The sequence below is a fragment of the Arabidopsis lyrata genome, assembly GCF_000004255.2.
Source record: "Arabidopsis lyrata subsp. lyrata unplaced genomic scaffold ARALYscaffold_7, whole genome shotgun sequence".
In the NCBI taxonomy this organism is placed as follows: domain Eukaryota; kingdom Viridiplantae; phylum Streptophyta; class Magnoliopsida; order Brassicales; family Brassicaceae; genus Arabidopsis; species Arabidopsis lyrata.
In genome coordinates, this window is record NW_003302549.1 from 6,143,202 (window position 1) to 6,163,836 (window position 20,635).

Consider the following 20,635-nt stretch of genomic DNA (forward strand, 5'->3'; position numbering starts at 1 on the left):
TGGCTTTTGTTTGCCCATTTAGCTATGGTTTTTGAGTTTTTATAAAATAGTTTTAAATATTACGGTACGAATTGTATGACACAGGTTTGGTTAGGATTGATATTAATATAAAATTAAAATTTCACTAATATATCGCTATAACACATATTAAATCCTCATTTTATTATTTAAAATTTAGCATACGGTATACCGCGGGTAAAATCAGTATAAGACGGGTTAAATCAGCATCTTATTCAAAATCATACAATTGAATCTATTGTTTTTATACTACGTCTATCTATAAAATTTCAATTTTTGTAATAAAATTTCGTCTCACGGTGTATTATACATTTAAATTAAACAAAAAAATAGTATATATCTATAGAGTATCTTAAAACAAAATTTAATAAATTTTTCTAATAAAAATATATACCCGCGGTGTACCGCGGGTTAACATCTAGTTAATATATAGGGGATTAGCCAATTTTAACACAAAGCCATACAGATGTGAAGATTTATAAATAGACGTAAACAAAGATTTATTAATTAGACATATTATTTTATTTTTAAGATAGTCCAAAAAAAAAAAAAATTGTCGGCATGCTTAATCTGAAATTTGGGTTTGAATTACACATAATAAAAAAATAGAGATTTATCCTAATAAGATTTATAAATAAAAAAAAATAGAGATTTATCCTAATAAGATTTATAAATAAAAAAAATAGAGATTTATCCTAATAAGATTTATAAATAAAAAAAATAGTAGTCAAAAAGTCATTTTATCCTCTCAGAGGCGTCTCAGAGGTGGTTTTGCTGGTCTTCGTTCCTCCTCTCGCTTTTGAATGGAGATGTGAGCTTTCTTCATTCGAAGAGCAAAAACTCTAATTCCATGGCCTTCTCGCTCCTCTCTCCAATTCCTTCCTCTGCCTCTCTTTCTCGCACTCTCTCCTCCATTAATAATGCCTCCTCCTCTCTCTCCCCTCTCTACTCTCTATATCATCCCAAAGGAATCTTACGAACCAGAACCGCGACCTCGATTTTCGGAGCCTCTGGGAACTTGAGGATTGATTCCATGGCGGATAATTATAATAGGCAATTGGTTTGTAGGATTGGTGGTTGCGGCGGCGGTGTTGAATTGGATGATATGGATGAATGTGAAATCCAGAGGATTGGAAATCACGACGAAGATGACGACGAATTCATACAAGTCCATGCATCCTCTGCTGCTTCTCCTGAGAGATGGGATGTTTTGGGTCTTGGCCAAGCCATGGTGATTTTTTGTTTCCTATGATGAATCATTCAACCCAAAAATTATTCTTTCTAAATGTTTTAAATCGAACGCCATGATTAAGCTTTTAACTATTGCCTGATGATGTGTTTTTATGTTTTAGGTAGATTTCTCTGGAGTTGTGGATGATGAGTTTCTAGAGAAACTGGGATTAGAAAAGGGAACAAGGAAACTGATTAATCACGAGGAGAGGGGTAAATTATTACAAGCAATGGATGGTTGTAGCTATAAGGCGGCAGCTGGAGGGTCATTGTCCAACACTTTAGTTGCTCTTGCAAGATTAGGTTCTCAATCCATCGGTGACCGGCCTTTGAATGTGGCAATGGCTGGCAGTATTGGAGGTGACCCTCTCGGTAGCTTTTACGGGTACAAAACTATCTTACTTATATGACCCTTCTCTTTCTTTTTGTTTTCCTCTGAAGAATTGGACTATTGAATTATGTTAGAGAATTGTTACTATGCAAGAGTAGGTTGTAAGGCGTCAAACTAGCCTATCATTTCATTTGGTTTGGTATACTCACAAGGGGAGTCCTTCTTATGCCTGTAGGACTAAACTACGTCGAGCAAATGTAAATTTTCTTTCTGCTCCAATCAAGGATGGAACAACGGGAACAGTGATAGTTCTCACAACTCCTGATGCACAACGAACTATGCTTGCATATCAGGTAGGATTTCTGTTCACAGCAAATTGCTTTGGCAACGTATTATTATTCAAAATGTAAGTGTTTCCCTTTTCACTTCCACAAGAGTCAAGCAAAGTTTAACTTGTGAAGTAGCCAGTAGGTGATGTGCAAGATCATTTTAGTGGTAGGATCATTTGCCTGCATAAAGCAACCAAATTGAGATAGTAGTAGCAATGTTAATTCTGATAAGTTTTTCAGTTTGATTTGAAGCCACTAAATAACAAACCTAATCTTGTCGTATAATTTCAGGGAACATCTTCTGTCGTTAATTATGATTCTTGTTTGGCTAGCTTGATAGCCAAGACAAATGTCTTTGTTGTGGAAGGCTATTTGTTTGAGCTTCCTGATACTATAAGGACCATAACAAAAGCCTGCGAAGAAGCCCACAGAAATGGGGCACTTGTTGCTGTGACAGCATCAGATGTGTCCTGCATAGAGAGGCATTATGATGATTTCTGGTGAGTTTCTGCTCCCTTTGCTTGAATCCAGTCTTGCTTTTATTTGATTTTTGGGTCAGTTTCCATCGGATAGGAACAATTGGAAATAATACGAAGAGAGTGATTATCTTCTGTAGCTTGATAAGTCAAAGAAGCTTTGATGCTTCAAGCAGTGAATGTCTTAACCTGGAAAAACAAAACTTGAACCTAGATGGTGAATTTGTTGTTTAATGTCTGTAGTTTTCTCGTGTCAGTTTCGTTGTCTCCATCTGTTTGTTTTTCGAGAGAAAAAATGGGAAATGTTGATGGTTTTCTTTTGATTCAGGGACATTGTGGGGAACTATGCAGATATTGTATTTGCAAACAGCGATGAAGCAAGAGCGTTTTGTCACTTTTCCGCTGAGGAAAGCCCAATTTCAGCGACAAGGTACATGAGCCACTTTGTTCCATTTGTATCGGTGACTGATGGAATCAACGGGTCATACATTGGAGTAAAAGGAGAGGCCATATACATTCCTCCGTCCCCATGCGTGCCAGTTGATACATGTGGTGCTGGAGATGCATATGCTTCAGGGATCTTATACGGTATCTTGAGAGGTGTCTCTGACTTGAAAGGAATGGGAGATATGGCTGCAACGATTGCAGCAACAGTGGTGGGTCAACAAGGAACCAGGCTTAGGGTTCAGGACGCTGTTGAGCTTGCTCGATCACATGCTTTCCGTCTCAACGGATCTGGTGTTCGAACAGATGTTGGGTCTTGATGAAATCTCTAGCTTGTGATTTTAGCTTTTTGATTCATTCTTTGTTTTCATGTAGTAGTGCCTTTTGCAACCTTGTATGTAACGTTTTAGTATATAGTATATGTTTCCGACAAAGTTTGAGACATTTTTTGTTTTTAATTTGATGGGTCTTAGTCTGATAGTTTATTCTTGCAAAAGTTGTTGATGAGTTATTATTGTGAACTGCAAAATCCCATAAGCCTTAACAGTGTTATAACAAAGCTCGGAGACTTCATGTAAGATAGAATCTTGTCCAATTTCAATATAAATCGCACTGGTGAAGTTTATTAACAGCGGGTAAGCAGCGGAATCTCGAACTAACAGAGGCTTAGAGTAACTTTCCGACGATCGGAAGTGTAACAACAAACATATCATATGCTTGGAAAAACATCATTGACTAAATAAAACAAGTGCAAAAAAGCTCTGAAACAAGAAAAAGTTATCTTCCATGTAAATCGATCTGGAAATTTTAGGCAAAAAAAATTTGGACCATTTCTCGATTTATGCGTGTCATCCTTGCGCAGGGGCCATGCTAATCTTCTCTGTATCGTTCCAATTTTATCGGATGTCCCCGAAGGGACAATCATCTCTGTCACTATAACGATATATAAACTGTGCCTCTTTCTGCTGTGCAACCGATGTGGGACTAATGTTATTGCTTCAAAACAAATGGGCCTCTCTTTCTGATTCGTTATGAGCCCATTATATCATTCAACCATATGGGCCCAATATATTATTATTAATAATGAAAATCTTAAGTGTAAATTAGCTTCAACATTAAATGCTCAGGTTTCTCAAGCGATTAGGATCCAATTCCAAAAACGATATTAAATGCTTCATGAGCGAGAACCTTCTTTACCAAGAAAATTTATATCAGTTCCAGCAATAGTTTTATATTACGATCAAACGAGGCATCAACAATTTGATTACATGGGAAAGAGAAATCGCACCTACGAGACGAAAAAAGTAAACGAATAAAACATTAACGAACAACAATTTGACGTGCGATCTAAGTTCTAAATTAGAATGATTAAGGATAAATGTAGGTGGTAGGACTTTTTTTATTTAGTTTGATTGTTACTCACTTCATTCATTGTGTGCTGCTACCATAATTGTGTTATTATCTAATTGTATCTTTCAATCACATAAATTACCTTTACAACAACCAGGGCCGGCCCATGGGTAAAGCCCATGAAGCAAGGGCTTTAGGCATCAAATAATTATAAGTAGTTTTAAGGGCATCAATTTTTAAAATGTTATTGTGGTCTAGTGGTTAGGTTGAAGTCTTTTGTTGTACAGGTCACGGTTTCGAATCCCATACATGTTAATGGGCCAAAAAATTTAGTGCTTTACGCACTCAAATAGTTTGGGCCGGCCCTGACAACAACAAAAAAAGTATCAATAGGTGCAAAGAGAATCAACAAACCCATGATGAAAGGGATACATATAACTTCATATATATGATTATATTTTTGAACACTTTAACACGAGGATGAAAATTATTTCATTATTTTTACTATAATCCACCAAATCCTGGCCAAAAAAAAAAAGCAGTCTATATGTACAGCCTAAAGTGCCTCCATATCATATGCATAAAATAGCAACATGTCACATACTGAAAATCTTAGGCTCCGAATGGTGACAGCGGATCAGACGGTGCGGAACAAGCGGATTGAGTAGTGCGGTGCGGTTTTGAAGCGGTGCGGTTGAAAAAACGCAGTATACGGAACAAGTGCAGTTTGTTCGAAACAAGCGGTGCGGGATAAATTTCGAATGATGAAAAAAACAACATGCGGTGCGGTTCAAATGTTTGAATGGTGAAAATGTAAAAGCGGTACAAAATATATATTTTCGATAAATGTTTTACAAAATAACTTTTGCATTGAACAACAAAAAAATAAACAATGATTAGTTTTCTTATCTATTCGGTTATTCACTCCTAAATTTAGTTGAATAATTTCATATATAACTTAACTGAATGATTGTAACAAATGTTTTAACTCCTCACTGAACTCTCTTTATATCTCGAATAACTTCATTTTCCATCTAAAAATATAATAATAATGATATATATAAAATAATTAGTTAATGATTCAAAATTAATAACTCATGTTTACCTTGTGGAAATCGTATGCAAAAAGATATGAAAACAAAAGAAATTTGTTGGCCTCCTTCTTTTATAAAACGTCTTCTTCTTTTGAAAGTCGAGAGAAATTTATGTATTGGTGTTGTTGAGTTTCTATGAATACCATCTAAGACCAAGGTGTAATATATAATGAATATTGTATAATTAAATTATTAAATAAAATAAAAAGTTAGTCAACTGTGGTTTCACTTTAAAACCACACCCTATGGTCATTTTCTTCTATGCATGTGCGTTTCCAGCTTTTTGTACCACACTTACCTTTTTATTTTTATTTTCTTTATTTTTTATTTACATAGAGATATGTGGATAATCTTAGCTGAATGGTGACAAAATAGGTAAGTGGACCGCACCACACAGCGTTTCAGGCAAAACATTCACAGCGTTTCAGGCAAAACATTCACAGCCTTAATTTAATATAGTTTCAAAGATTTCAATACGGAAAAAAACAAATTATGATTTCGAGAATAAAAAGAGTTTTTTTTTTTCTTTTTTCCCTTAAATAATAATAAGAGTTGTATGGTTAAATTATTGTAAAAATAAACAAAGGGAGACTCACAAAAATGCCTCTTTTTCAATACCCCTTTTCAAAAATGCCCAATTTGGCTGTCCATTTTTAAAAATATCCCTTTTTATGTACAAAATGACTAAATTACCCTTCTTTTAATAAAAGATATCACAAATATATAAGGAAAACATGAGAATATGCACACATCAAAATTACAAATTTGATTTTGTAAAAACTTGTAAAACCTTTAAAATACCTTGTAAAATTTTTACAGGGTATTTATAAGGTTTTACAATGTATTTTAAAAGGTTTTACAACGTATTTATAAGGTATTTATAAGATATTATAAGATTTTACAAGCTATTTTATAAGGTTTTACAAGTTATAAGGTTTTACAAGTTTTTTATAAGGTTTTACAAGTTATAAATACCTTATAAAACCTTATAAGTACCTTGTAAAACCTTTTAAAATACATTGTAAAACCTTACAAAATACTTGTAAATACTCTGTAAAAACTTTTAAAATACTTTGTAAATTTTTCTCGCCAAAAAATATTTTGTATTTTGTGGACCTAATTTTGTTTCAAATAAGGGTAAATGGTCATTAAAAATTAAAAGAATGCAAACTTAAAAATGGACTCTCAAAGAAAACATTTTTAAAAAGGATATTGAAAAATGTGCATTTTTAATAATTTCTCATAAACAAATGATTGAAAAGGCACATGCAGTCACAAAATGTTTAACAAATCAGATTATGAGAGTTACTTTGTCTATCCACATTATGAGCAACGTCCATTCATTCCCTTTGATGCAGGGCAATGCATAAACAACTTTAAACCATGGTCATTTACGTAATTTCATAACCCACGTATTTCTACTTTTGTTATCATTTTAGTTTTTATAAAATTGAAAAAATTAAACCGGGAAAGAAAAAGAAAAGACGAGAGAGAGAGAACGAGGGTGACCACTCTGGGGAAACACCATAACCCCATTTCTTTTGTTTTTTTGATATATAAAAAAGAATTTGTTGTGTTAAAAAGTTGAAGACTTTGTGGAGAAGCAATCCTATTCCTACCCAGTGAAGAAGAAGAGAACCAGAATCGATCTGTGGTCTCTCTGTTTAGTCTCTCCCATAGCAATGCCCGAGTTTTAGCAACCAACAACAATTCTCAGCTTTTTTTTTTTTTTTTTTTTTCTGGGTTTCTTTTGAAGACGCTCTTCTGCGGCAACAATGGCGTCCAGAACCAAGTGAGGATTTTTCTTCATTCTAGAAAACCAAACTATTTTTTAAAGACAATTTGAAATCTGAGATGCTGTCTTCTGTTTTCTTTGTCGGAAATGTAGTTGTGTTTTGTTGGATTCTATGTGGGTCACTTTCTATGCGGCTACTTTGTTTTTTCTTCTGGAATTATCAATGATCTGTTCTTTTGTTTGTTTTGGTTGCATTAATTTTGTTACTTTAATCTGATTTTCACTGCTTCCGGTTCCACAATTTGGTTTGGATCTTGCAGAAGCTTCTGTAGTCACTTGTAGTTTCCGTTTTGTGAGACAGCAACACTTTTTAGGGAATTTTGTTATAGAAACAATATGTTTTTGGATACAATGGAAGTACCTAATAGACTTATTGATAATTAGATCTCTTAACTGAGATGGGATCCTATTCCTAGCAATCTAATCATGAACTTGGAAAGTGTTTTTAAGTTAAGTGAGCTTTTTATGCTTGTTTATAGAATTGAATCCGAGGATTCTCAGAAAAATGGAGATGATGGTCTGTTTGTTTTCTTTAGTGTTAAGTGGTGTGATTGTGACTTTGTGGTTTATCTTTCTGATGATGTAGAACTGGTTTAATGGAGACTCCTCGTAGCAAACCATCACCACCAACACCAAGAGTGAGTAAACCAACTGGGACTAAATCCGATGGCAATTCGCCGTCTCCGGTGCACAGCACTCGTCTTTCACTAGACCGTTCGCCACAAACTGTTAACTCTAAGCCTGTTTCTGATCGTCGGAGTGCAAGGGTTCTTACTCCACCTGAGGCAAGTAAAACCAACTCCATCCATTTGAATGTCTTGAAGCTTTTCTTGTTTTGATTTTTAACTTTGAAAGACTATTTATTGATCATCATTTTTTTGGCATTTCAGAAATCGCAATCACGGTTAGGGAAGGGAACTGAGCTACTGGCTCAACTGATTCAAATTCAGGAGGATTTGAGGAGAGCTAATGAACAAATAGAAAGGCTCAAGAAAGATAAATCTAAAGCTCTTGATGATCTTAAAGAATCTGAGAAACTGACTAAAGAAGCCAATGAGAAACTTAGAGAGGCATTGGCATCTCAACAGCGTGAGGAGAAGAGTTCTGAGATTGAGAAATTCCGAGCGGTTGAACTAGAACAGGCGGGAATTGAAGCGGTTCACAAAAAGGAAATCTCTTGGAAGAAAGAAGTTGAGTCTATTAGAAGCCAGCATGCTTTGGACATCTCAGCTCTTCTCTCTACCACTGAAGAGCTTCACAGGATTAAACAAGAATTGGCTATGACCGCTGATGCTAAAAATAAGGCTCTCAGTCATGCTGAGGAAGCGACTAAGATTGCTGAAAATCAGGCTGAGAAGGCGGAGATTCTTTCTTCTGAATTAAGCCGCTTAAAAGCATTGGTTGGTTCAGATGAACAAAAGAATACTATTGAAGGTGATGAGCTTGTGTCTAAACTGAAGTCTGAACTTGAGATGTTGAGAGGGAAGCTCGAGAAAGTTAGCATCCTCGAGAATACGCTGAAGGGTCAAGAAGAGTCCATTGAACAGCTCCACGTTGATCTTGAAGCTGCTAAAATAGTTGAATCCTGTGCTAATAACTTAGCAGCAGAGTGGAAGACCGAGGTTGATAAACTTGAAAAACAAGTTGAAGAATCAAAGGAGTTTAAGATATCTGCTTCAGAATCTTTAGATTTAGCTATGAAGCAGCTGGAAGAAAACAGTCATGCACTTCATAAGGCAGAGTTGAGTAATGCTGCGTTAAAAGAAAAGGTTGAGTCGCTGATGACGACGATTGGAAGGCAGGAAAAAGATCTTGAAGAATCTAAACGCCAGTTTTGCATTTCAAAAGAAGAAACTTCTAAGCTTGAGAAGCTTGTTGAGTCAATAAAATCTGACCTTGAAACCACCCAAGAGGAAAAGTTTAGAGCTTTGGAGAATGAAAAGACTGCAACATCACATATTCATAACCTATTGAATGAAAAGACAGAACTTGCGACAGAGTTGGAAAACTGTAAGAAGGAAGAAAAGAAAAGCAAGAAAGCTATGGAAGGCTTAACTTTGGATTTGCAAGAAGTATCTGTTGAAGCAAGGGAAGCAAAGGAGAAGCTCTTAACATGTCAAGCGGAGCTCGAACATTGTGGAACCCAGATTGAAAGTTTGAAGTTGGCTGAGAAAGATACAAGTGAAAAGCATGGAAAAATGCTTGAAGATGCAAGAAACGAGTTTGATGACCTGAAAAGTAGTTTGGAAAACACACAGAATGAGTTTGTCAATTCTAAGACTGAATGGGAACAGCGAGAACTTCAGTTGACGCTATGTGTGAAGAAATTAGAAGATGAAAGTTTCTCTGTGCAGGAAGAACTTAGCAAAGTGAAGAATTTGCTTAATCTTAAGGAAGTTGAGGCGTGTGCAGCAAAAGAAGAAGAAGCCAAAATGAAAACTAATCGTAAGGAACTTGAGGAGGAGGTTAAGGATATGCAGGAAAGAGTTGAAGAAGCGAAAGCTGAAAGGATGAAACTTAAAGAAAGCTTGTTGGAGAAAGAAGACAAACTAAAGACCGCTGCTACAGAAAACAGAAAACTCAGAGAAATGGAGGTTTCTTCTCTCGAAAAGATCGATGAGTTGTCAAAGGTGAATGAAAGCTTGGTTGAAAAAGAAACTAAACTACTGAGCATTGTTCAAGAAGCTGAGGAGCTTAGAAGAAAGGAGATTGCTTGTCTGAAGAAGATTGAAGAGTTGTCAGCCATGAATGAGAGATTGGTTGATAAAGAAACCAAATTGCAGAGCAGTATTCAAGACATTGAGGTGCTCAAAGAAAGGGAGGCTGAATATATCAAGCAGATCGAGGAGTTGTCATTGTCGAATGAAAGTTTAGTAGAGAAAGAAGCCAAACTGCAGACTGTTGTTCATGAGAATGAAGAGTTAAGAGAAAAGGAGTCTTCTTATCATAAGAAGATTGAGGAGTTATCAAAGATAAATGAAATCTTTGCTGATAGAGAAACCAAACTTCAGAGTTCCACTCAAGAAAATGAAGAGCTTAGAGAAAGGGAGGTTGCTTATCTTAAGAAAATTGAAGAGTTAGCAAAGCTGCAAGAAAATCTTCTTGGTAAAGAAAATGAGCTGCATGATATGGTCCTTGAGATTGAGGACCTTAAAGCCAAGGACTCTCTAGCTGAAAAGAAGATTGAAGAGCTATCAAGTCTAAATAAAAGCTTGCTCGTGAAAGAAAGTGAGTTACAAGATGTTGTATGCGAAAATGAGGAGCTCAAATCCAAAGAGGCTTTATCGCTTAAGACAACAGAGGAATTGTCTGATGTTAAACAAACTTTGGTTGATAAAGAAAACGAGCTAAAGACCGCAGTTCTTGAGAATGAGATGCTCAAGGCCCAAGCTGCATCACTTCTTCAGAAGATTGAAGAGTTGACAAATCTTAAACAGAGTTTACTTGATAGAGAAAATCAAGATCTTAAGGTACGGGAAGCTTCAGCGGCAAAGAAGACAGATGAGTTGTCAAAGATGAAGGAGAGTCTACTTGACAAAGAAACCGAGTTGCAGACCGTAATTCATGATAACGATGAGCTGAAGGCCAGAGAGGCTTCTGCGCTTAAGAAGATCGAAGAGTTATCAAAGTTGCTAGACAAAGCTGTTTCCACACATGAGAAAGCGGAAGAAAACGGCAAGCTCAGTGACATCGATAAAGCTGTAGAATTCTCAAAGGAAAATGATCCCAGGTGCAGAGAAGAGATTACTAATACCAATCTTTCTGATCACAGAACCGGAGAACAAAAAGTACAAGAAAGTCCAATGGAAGCCATTGATAGACATTTGAAAGATGACACAACAATTCATTGGTTAGCTCACAACGTTCAAGTAATAGGAAAAGATAAAGACACCATGGAAGGCGAAGACTACCATTTAGAAAAGAGAGAAGCTTCTTCAGAGAGAGAGACAGAGCATGACTTTGCTGAAGAGGAAGTTGACTCGAAAGCAGAAGGTAGTGAAAACTTCGACCAGTTAAGCAATGGTTTGTCTTCAGCAGAACACACAGAAGATCTGGTCTCAAAGGATCAACATCAGAAAAAGAAGAAGCCTTTGCTTCGAAAGTTTGGAAATTTACTGAAAAAGAAGAGTTCAAGCAGCAATAGCAAGAAATAGAGAAAGATCTAATGTATTTACTAGCAACTCTATTGCAACAGAACATTCTTTTCTTTCCCTTTTTGAACATCTCATCGTTCCTTGAATTACATCCATATGTTAACAAAAAAGACATTCATAGTTAAACTTAAAGCTTACAAAACATACACAGAAACAACCTAAAAGAAGTTACACCAAGAGTCATGACATGAGTAGATAGAGAGCAACATGCAGAGAAAGAGTGTCAGTAGTAGTCACACTGTTAAAAGACGAAGCCTTTGAGGGTTTTTAACTATCAAGAGTGTGGAGACATTCTTTCAGATTTTGAATAGCCTTGCGGAGATTTAGTACAATGCGACGCTTCTTTCGCCTTGCGTTTTCTTCTTCCTCGTCGATCACTTGTGTCCCCTCATCTGAATCATTCTCTGATGTAGCTACCGAGTCATTGTCCGACTCTGAATTCACTTCTTCTGCGATCGCTGGTTCTGCAACGGGGATGGGAATTGGATCTGAGAGACCAGATCTGGTCCTGGTTGATCTTCCGCTGCGGGTTCTCATCATAGTTATCTGTCTTCCTCTGCCTCTGAAAGAGGAACTAGGCCTTTGCCCGATAAAGTAGTGGATGATCTCAGTTCGTTACAGTGGACTGGAAGATAAAGCGTATCACTTTACCTCGAAAGACTCTACCTTTACCACATTTTTTAATAATAGTAACCAACATTCAAATTATATAAAACTAAATTTTTTTGTTTTTATTGCATTAAACTACATATTCTGGTTAATTTCTAGTTTTAGTAATGAGTAACGACCCATAAAATTTGATACCAATTTTGGAACGTTTTGATCGTTTTCATCCAATGTTCGCCATGCATCATTTTGGACATTTTTCACTAGGCGGCCAACATTTCTATTTCCCGGATCCAAATTAAAATCTTAACTAACTAGCTTCAGAGTTTATAAACGTCATACAACTGAATTAAATGTGTCCCAAGAAAGATTTTTGCAGGGAAAATATAAATCTTAGACATAGACGAACAAAGCGGTGACCATTGAAGCTGCCATCAATTCGTTGCGAATGCAAACTCTTATCAACTATATAGAAACTTTGGTATTTATATATTAAGAGATCCAGTGAGAGAGTCACGTGATTTCTTGGAGCATTATTAGAAACTTATATAAACGTGATTCAAAAGGAAAGGGATCTAGAGAAGACCTTCTTCACGGCTTTCCATGTGAATGAAGAGGTTCTAATGAGTGACAAAGGAGGTCTTATACTAAATCTCGGAGGCGACGTAGAATACGTATAAAACGCTGATGATTTATCGGTATCAACAGAAGTTTTCCTAGTATCTTCCTTCATGACGATGCAATCATCAACGTCCTTTATGACGATGCAATCAACGCTCTCTGGATTATTATGTTCCTCTATATTCCAAAACCGAGCTTCTTTTCGCTTCTTTTTCACCATCGCTAACACATCGAGCTTGTTACAAATCCCCCACACCGTCACCTTCTGATTGTAGTAGTCTACTTTCACTGAATATATTCCTGATTATTCGTTATAAAGAAAAGTATATAAGATTATTAATTATATATGCATACATTACATGATATCATAACCATTAGAAATTTAGAACTATTGATTACGTACCTTTGAGATGAGAAAGAGCCCTCTTGACTTTCTTCTCGCAACCGTAAGAATACAAAGGCACCATCATTTCTACGTACTGTGCTTCCACCTTGTTGTACACCGGCACGATTTGAAGATCACCCATTATAGGTTAACTATGTATTTTGACGGAATTCCAATTTATAACTCAAATTATGCACACTTATCTATATATAATAGAGATACACGAACTTAGGTGTGTGCATATATAATATTGACGACAGTGATTGGGTTGTATGCAGGAGAGATGAGGTGCATGTTGTTGAGGTCGTCATGTTATAAGCTTTTTAGGATCTAGTGACTTGGATTTAGTGTAAAATGTGTCACCAATTTTCTCTTTGTTAAAAGCTTTCACAAAATATACTTTTCTTTAGACTTTGGATCCCATGTTACATGTTCATCTTTTTCTTTATCCCACCAAAAGAAAACTTGGATTGAATCCTTTTGAAATCTAAGCAAAAGATATAAATTATTTTCTAAGAGAATATTAGACAAAAGAAGGAGAAGACATTTTTGAAAGGTGAAATGGGCTTCGTCATTACCAAACTTTTAATTGTTGCCATTTTATTTTCTTGACGTCGGTATCTAAAAGCGAACGGCGCCGGATCTTGATGACTCAGACACAATTCCTCACCTGCTTACCATGTGAAACCCATTAATTAGACTTTGCTTTTCCCATGCATTCTGAATTTTAAACCGCTTTTTTCCATTAATGGCTTTTGTAATGTCTAAATTCTTCAAGAGATTTATAGTCCAAAACGCTCTATATAATAATTAATGACTATCTAAAACTCTCAAATTTCATGATATAAGTTTTATTTCCTTGAAATAAAATATGTATTTGTTCCTTACAATATAATTCACTAACATCATTTACATGGATTTTAGAAACTAAAAGAAACCATAAAATTTTGGGTATTTTCAATATTACTTTCTTGTAACTTTTCGATTTCACACTGAATTTTGAATTCAACTAAAACTCTTTAAAATAAGTAAATAACAAACCAAAACAATATGACAAAAAAAAAAAACAAACCAAAACAATGAATAACAACAGGTGGATCTTACAGGCGTCTGAATGGGCTAGAGAGATAAGCCCAATAGTAATAAGCACGAAACTGTTGAAAGCCCATCAAACAATACTTGCCTCCTCTCCACGCATATTGCGTGAAATCTTCGTGATCCGGCGAAGAAACAGCACCTGAATAGTGACGACGCCTTATAAGAGGTTTTGTTTGGGGTTTTTCCTTTTTCACATTCTCATTTTCTGATTCTCCCACTAAGATGAACCACCTCGTTCGTAAAAGCTCCGTCGGTTACTCCGCCTTGAGGTCCGTCACGTACCTCCGTCAGTCTGCCGTTACCTCTCCATCTCCGATTTTCTCCGCCGCCGCATCAACTGTTCGCCACTTCACCTCCGCTGGCTATCCTTCCAACAGGTTTTTTCAGCTTACGATTTCGTTTTTGAGGCATCTGGTTTCAGATTTGAGTAGAGAACCCTAGGATTGATTCTTCGGTTGATATATTGATGTTCTTGTGTAGTTTTCAATTAACGCCGCCGGTGAATTGGGGAATCCGGATAGTTCCGGAGAGGAAGGCGTTTGTGATTGAGCGATTCGGTAAATACGCTAAGACGTTGCCGTCGGGGATTCATTTCCTCATTCCGTTCGTGGATCGTATTGCTTATGTTCATTCTCTCAAGGAAGAAGCAATCCCGATTCCGAATCAGACTGCGATTACCAAAGACAACGTTAGTATCCACATCGATGGTGTTCTCTACGTTAAGGTCATCTTCTTTTCTTTTACCAATCCATTTTCCTCTCTGTGATTTTTTGTTTTGAGTTCTTTCTTTTTTTATTCTTTACTGATTTCTTCTTGTTGATCTGAGATTTTTTTTGCAGATTGTGGATCCTATGTTAGCTTCTTACGGCGTTGAGAGTCCTATCTATGCTGTTGTACAGCTGGCTCAGACCACAATGCGTAGTGAGCTTGGTAAGATCACGCTTGATAAGACCTTTGAGGAACGAGACACTCTCAACGAGAAGATAGTGGTTTGTTCTCTATCCTTTTTTTTTATCTGTTTCAAGATTTTGGACTCACCGCACTTAAGCTCCTTTGCATTCCAAAGAATTTAGAACCCGCTACTTTGTTCAATTTCAAAGTCAAGTCACGTTAGCTTGACTATTGTTGTTATTGTTACTTCCGACTGAGCATTGCAGCGTGAGCTTGATAGTTGGAAAAATTAGTTACTTCTGGCAATATGTTTGTAATCCACAAGTTGGGTATATGGAATTTAGATTCAGCTGGGGGATTTAGTCATGTTGTATTTGTTGGATATCTGAAGAGATTTGCGTCCTTTTTCCAAATCACAAGGAGACCTGATGGTTAGAGAAAGTTATCCATTGAAGAAGAAAACATATGATGGATTTCTTAAGTGTATATACATTCTTACAGGAAGCCATCAATGTTGCTGCTAGAGACTGGGGTCTTCAGTGCCTTCGTTATGAGATAAGTAAGTTGTTAGTGTTTTTTCTTTTCCGCTTTACAGTTGCATTTTTTTTTTTGCCTATTTCTAATTCATGTATTTCCAGGGGATATTATGCCCCCTCATGGAGTGAGAGCTGCTATGGAAATGCAAGCTGAAGCTGAGCGTAAAAAGAGAGCCCAGATTCTTGAGTCTGAAGGTAAACTTGACTGACTTGTCTTTGCAAACTCATCTTCGAGACTGAACAGTGCTTGCTACGTCTCATAATGTTACTATTCTTGGCTAAAATCTACCTGTTATTCCTTTTGAGTTTCATTTTTTGCATTTGGTAAAGGAAAAGGCCTGTTAGCATGTTTCTAATCATTGTTTTACAATATTTAACAGGAGAAAGGCAATCCCATATCAACATTGCTGATGGTAAGAAAAGTTCTGTAATCTTGGCATCTGAAGCAGCAAAGATGGACCAGGTGAATCGAGCACAAGGTTAGTAAGCCATTAAGATAAAAAAAGAGAACACATCAGAGTAGCATGTAATGTCCAATTGTCCATTGTTAGTTAGTTTCGTTAGAAGAAAATTTAATTTTCATTTGCTTATTCTTTCACTATACACCGATGAATGCTTGGTGCATGAGGAACTATTTTCGTCACTGCTAATGCACAATATGATTGCTATTTCCCACTGGTTTTTTCTTATATTATCCTCTGATGATGTTCTACAGGTGAGGCAGAAGCGATACTAGCTAGAGCACAGGCAACTGCGAGAGGCCTGGTCTTGTTATCTCAGTCCCTCAAGGAAACTGGGGGAGTAGAGGTGAGTGTTCATAGTTTTGATTTAACAAACTAGCTTGATTACTTAATTCTTCGTAGTATTTACACAAATTGCTAAATGTGTATGTCATTATTCTCTTCAGATAAAGGGTTCTGTGTCTTCTTGAACATGCCAACTTTTGAGATTATAAGTCATAGCACTAATATTACTGGGTTTAGGTTTCTTAACTTTTGTGTCCAAAATATGATCTCATACTGTGTCAATGTAAAATTCGCAGGCGGCGAGTTTGAGAGTTGCAGAGCAATATATTACAGCCTTCGGTAACATTGCCAAAGAGGTAAACAAATAGACTACATCAATCTCTTCCAATCTCTTTGGTATAGCTCGGGCTTATTTAATGTTCATGTGTTTCGTTTTTTTTGGGGGTTTAGGGTACGACAATGTTGCTTCCAAGTACTGCTTCAAATCCTGCTAGCATGATTGCTCAAGCTTTAACAATGTACAAAAGCCTTGTCATCAATGGTCCAAGCAGAGATCACCAAGAAACACAAGCACTTAATGAAACAGACTTGGAAGAGTTGGAAGACCTGGATGAGAAACATATATCAGAAGGCTCTAATAACCGATCAGGCTCAACATCCTTTGACACAGAGAAACCAGGTCACACCGGTGAACCACGATTTTCTCTTCAGGACCGCAACAAGGATCCGCGGTAGGCAGCCGAACCTGGGATGAGATAAATTCTTTGGGCTTAGAAAACTGGAAACCATTTTTCATCTTTCAATATGAGACAGTAACCATCTTTCCTGTTTGAACGGCTAGAATATCATCACTTTGCATATAGAAAACAAATCTGAACATCGGTTCTCTGAGAAGAGTTTTCCTACTGGATTTGTTATTAGTCCTTGTGTTCTTATTCACCTTTATTCTCATTGCATTGCTTACACCTGTATATGTTATTATTCGGTTCGGTTGCAGTAGTATTGCAATCTAATAAATCAGGAGGAGCTTGTGAATCCATGAGATGTCAGAATTTGCCAGCAGAAAAGAAAGCCATTGTCCCCTAAACAGGATACAGAAGAATGGTTGAGATAAAAGTTATCCTCCGGATAAATAGGTCGTGACAGAGAATCAAAGGTGTAATGACTTGTGAATCTCAAATTGATTAAAACTTTACCAGAAATAGCTTTAAGTCCATACGATCTCCTATATGTATCTGTTCACAGCCCTCTCCTTCATTTGCTCAGCCTCCGATTATAAAATAAGACTTTTGGCCTCTTCAAAGCAGCTTTGTGTAAAGGAGTTCCCTTTTTCTTTCTTTCTTTTTTGGCTCCACAGCTCTCCCCATTGTAATTTTTTTCTTTCCAAACTAATCTTTTCAATCAAAAACTATGGGAGGCTGTGCGAGCAAACCTAAGGAATCTGATATCGTCGAAGGCTCTGTCCCGACCGAAAATGCTGTTGTTGAGTCCAAGAATGCCGCGATTGAGACAGACTCCACATTAACTCAGGTTTTGTGTATCCCATTTTGTCATTCATTTTGGCTTTGTCGTTGGGCTCTCCAATATGTTCGAAATGATATTGAATGTGTTCAAAGAATGATGCAAAAAAAGAAGTGAAAGAGTATAAGACCCTCATTGTTTGTTTTCTGCTTACGTTTGCGTTTGTGTTCCATGTTATACATAAGTTGACACTATTGTTGCTGATTTGTTGTATCACAGGAGAAGAAGGAAGAGTCCAGTGAAGCGACAAAGAAGGACGGTGAAACAAAAGAAGACTCCTCTGAGGCAACCAAGGCTGAGCCAACTCCAGAATCTGTGAAGGCAGAAGAGAAAGCATCTTCGGAGACTGAGCCACCAGCACAAGAGACGACCACACCTGCTTCCAAAAGCGATGAGGCCCCTCTCGTGATACTTTGATATTTTCATTTCCGAATTTCAAAATCATGTGTATATATGTGCAAGTGCAAGTGTTTCTCACTTTGTAATTCGTATGTTCATCTCTGACTCTCTGTTCTATTGTCTACATTTTTGTTGTGTCTGCCGCTAGTAAAATCTGCTTATGAAAAATTACAATTCTTTTTTTATATAGCTTATGATGTGTAAAAGATCAACACTAAAACTAGACTATCAGTTGGCACTATGCCAAGTGGATCTAGAGGTTCCGTTACTCTGTCAACCAAAAACCTTTCTCTCGCTAACTGTGTCCCATGCACTCTTGCAGAGGATTAAATGAAGAATGAGTACATGGACTACTAAATCTGTGTTCCATTTTTTTTTTTTTCGAATGAATGTAAAATTTATTCAACCAAAAAACTTTGTTTACAATGAATGCATCTTTTAGTAGAGTTTTTATAAGGGACCACAGAAAAAAGTTGAGTCAAAGCAGAACTTTTGGTTGGAAATCTTTGTTCTTTTGCATGTCGATTCCTAACTACTAAACTCATTTATAGCAGGAATATTAAATTTCCGGTACGGTGCAATGTACACAGTACGGTTTTAGTTGGATTTTGTAGAAGACAATTAATGTACACTTCTACCGAACACCCCAAGTTTGATTGGTCGTAAACAGATACTACAGGCCACCATCGGATGCAACTCGTACGCATCTAGATCGAGGCTCAATCAAAATGGTAACGGACCCCAATCAGACGTGTCTACGCCAGACTCAATCGACGAGTAATACAACTATGAATAAGCAATCGAGGCAGTAAATGGGAATACGTGCATTATGTTTTGGTATGAGAATCATGTCAGCAACAACCAAACGGTATATTGACATATCGTATAGTAATAACTAATGAGAGAGGCAGAGAGCACCAACAGAGTTAGGTAGGCCTTGTTAGATTTTCATACCAACCTTGGCACTATTTAAACCCCTTTAGTATCCAAAGCAGAATAGAGATACAAATAAACAAGAAAAAGAAGAAAAATATATAGAAATGGGTGGTTCCAAGTTTCATGCACTTATGTATCCATGGTTCGCAACTGGTCGTATGACTCCGTTCCTTTATCTTGCCAACAAATTGGCTGAGAAAGGTCATATGGTTACTTTCTTGCTTCCTAAGAAAGCTCTGAAACAGTTGGAACATCTCAATCTGTTTCCACACAACATTGTCTTTCGCACTGTCACCATCCCTCATGTGGATGGTCTCCCCGTTGGCACAGAGACAGCCTCTGAGATCCCTGTGACATCAGCTGACCTCTTGATGTCCGCTATGGATCTCACACGTGATCAAGTTGAAGTTGTGGTCCGAACCGTGGAACCGGACCTGATCTTCTTTGACTTTGCTCATTGGATTCCACAAGTAGCTAGAGACTTGGGCATTAAGACTGTAGAGTACGTCGTGGTGTCTGCATCGACCATAGCTAGTATGCTTGTCCCAGGTGGTGAGTTAGGTGTTCCTCCGCCGGGATATCCTTCATCGAAGGTGCTGCTTCGTAAACAAGATGCTTACACCATGAAGAACCTGGAGCCTACAATCGATGCCGGACCAAACTTGTTGGAACGAGTCACTACAAGTCTTATGAACTCTGATGTCATTGCGATAAGGACAGTCAGAGAAATCGAAGGAAACTTTTGCGACTATATCGAAAAGCATTGCAGGAAAAAGGTTCTCTTGACAGGTCCGATGTTCCCTGAGCCAGACAAGACTAGAGAGCTAGAGGAACGATGGGTTAAGTGGCTAAGTGGGTATGAACCAGACTCAGTGGTGTTTTGTGCACTGGGCACACAAGTCATTTTAGAGAAAGATCAGTTCCAAGAACTCTGCTTAGGAATGGAGCTAACAGGTTCACCGTTTCTTGTAGCGGTTAAGCCACCTAGAGGCTCATCAACGATTGAAGAAGCACTTCCAGAAGGATTCAAGGAGCGGGTTAAAGGAAGAGGAGTTGTTTGGGGAGGATGGGTTCAACAACCATTGATATTGTCTCATCCATCGGTCGGGTGCTTTGTGAGCCATTGTGGGTTTGGATCAATGTGGGAGTCTTTGCTGAGTGGTTGTCAGATAGTCTTGGTGCCACAGTTGGGTGATCAGGTCCTCAACACAACACAAGATTGATGAGTGACGAACTCAAGGTTTCGGTTGAAGTGGTAAGAGAGGAAACAGGATGGTTCTCGAAAGAGAACTTGAGTGATGCTATCAATAGTGTGATGAAAAGGGACAGTGAGATCGGGAATCTGGTGAAGAAGAATCACACCAAGTGGAGGGAGACACTAGCTAGTCCTGGACTTATGACCAGTTATGTCGATAATTTCATAGATTCATTGCAGGATCTCGTTGCCTCTGAGACCAACCATGAGTGATTTTGCCTTTCTGGTGTTTCTAAGTAGCAGTGTGTGATCAATAAGGTTTGTATAAACCAAAGTAGCGTGAAGTACCTTTGTTTTCTAGTTGGCTTTAGACTAATGTGTTTCTTGGTTGTATGGTGACAAGATTGCTTTATGAGTTAGCTTCTAAGACAAGAAAAATTCTTAAGGAAAAAGTTTATAATCCATTAAAGAGTATAGTGA

General features: G+C 37.3%; 6 protein-coding genes across 6 annotated transcripts; 5 read left to right on the plus strand and 1 right to left on the minus strand.

Annotated features, from left to right (window-relative positions):
* The first annotated feature begins 756 nt into the window (after positions 1-756).
* LOC9305627 (uncharacterized sugar kinase slr0537) lies at positions 757-3,313 on the plus strand. The gene is made up of 5 exons (XM_002867447.2): positions 757-1,249; positions 1,371-1,633; positions 1,815-1,932; positions 2,200-2,408; positions 2,713-3,313. The coding sequence occupies exons 1-5, from the start codon at positions 869-871 to the stop codon at positions 3,146-3,148; spliced, it is 1,407 nt and encodes a 468-aa protein (XP_002867493.1). The 5' UTR covers positions 757-868; the 3' UTR covers positions 3,149-3,313.
* A 3,231-nt stretch (positions 3,314-6,544) lies between these two features.
* LOC110226481 (WEB family protein At4g27595, chloroplastic) lies at positions 6,545-11,307 on the plus strand. Its single transcript, XM_021018355.1, has 3 exons — positions 6,545-7,064; positions 7,654-7,852; positions 7,958-11,307. Exons 1-3 carry the CDS (start codon positions 7,048-7,050, stop codon positions 11,219-11,221), a joined length of 3,480 nt encoding a protein of 1,159 aa, XP_020874014.1. The 5' UTR covers positions 6,545-7,047; the 3' UTR covers positions 11,222-11,307.
* Positions 11,266-13,820, minus strand: LOC9303567. Its single transcript, XM_002869510.2, is given in 5 exon segments — positions 11,266-11,766; positions 11,769-11,881; positions 12,173-12,219; positions 12,414-12,748; positions 12,852-13,820. Coding segments are annotated over 5 exon segments (897 nt in total). The 5' UTR covers positions 12,976-13,820; the 3' UTR covers positions 11,266-11,488.
* Positions 13,821-14,030: 210 nt separating this feature from the next.
* LOC9305628 (stomatin-like protein 2, mitochondrial) lies at positions 14,031-17,053 on the plus strand. The gene is made up of 9 exons (XM_002867449.2): positions 14,031-14,308; positions 14,412-14,655; positions 14,771-14,920; positions 15,324-15,381; positions 15,461-15,553; positions 15,739-15,837; positions 16,074-16,165; positions 16,401-16,460; positions 16,555-17,053. The coding sequence occupies exons 1-9, from the start codon at positions 14,154-14,156 to the stop codon at positions 16,837-16,839; spliced, it is 1,236 nt and encodes a 411-aa protein (XP_002867495.1). The 5' UTR covers positions 14,031-14,153; the 3' UTR covers positions 16,840-17,053.
* Positions 17,054-17,148: 95 nt separating this feature from the next.
* Positions 17,149-18,213, plus strand: LOC9303568. Its single transcript, XM_021018364.1, has 2 exons — positions 17,149-17,634; positions 17,845-18,213. The coding sequence occupies exons 1-2, from the start codon at positions 17,515-17,517 to the stop codon at positions 18,040-18,042; spliced, it is 318 nt and encodes a 105-aa protein (XP_020874023.1). The 5' UTR covers positions 17,149-17,514; the 3' UTR covers positions 18,043-18,213.
* Positions 18,214-19,004: 791 nt separating this feature from the next.
* LOC110226482 (UDP-glycosyltransferase 79B3-like) lies at positions 19,005-20,554 on the plus strand. Its single transcript, XM_021018358.1, is given in 2 exon segments — positions 19,005-20,165; positions 20,168-20,554. Coding segments are annotated over 2 exon segments (1,362 nt in total). The 5' UTR covers positions 19,005-19,064; the 3' UTR covers positions 20,429-20,554.
* The last annotated feature ends 81 nt before the right edge of the window (positions 20,555-20,635 follow it).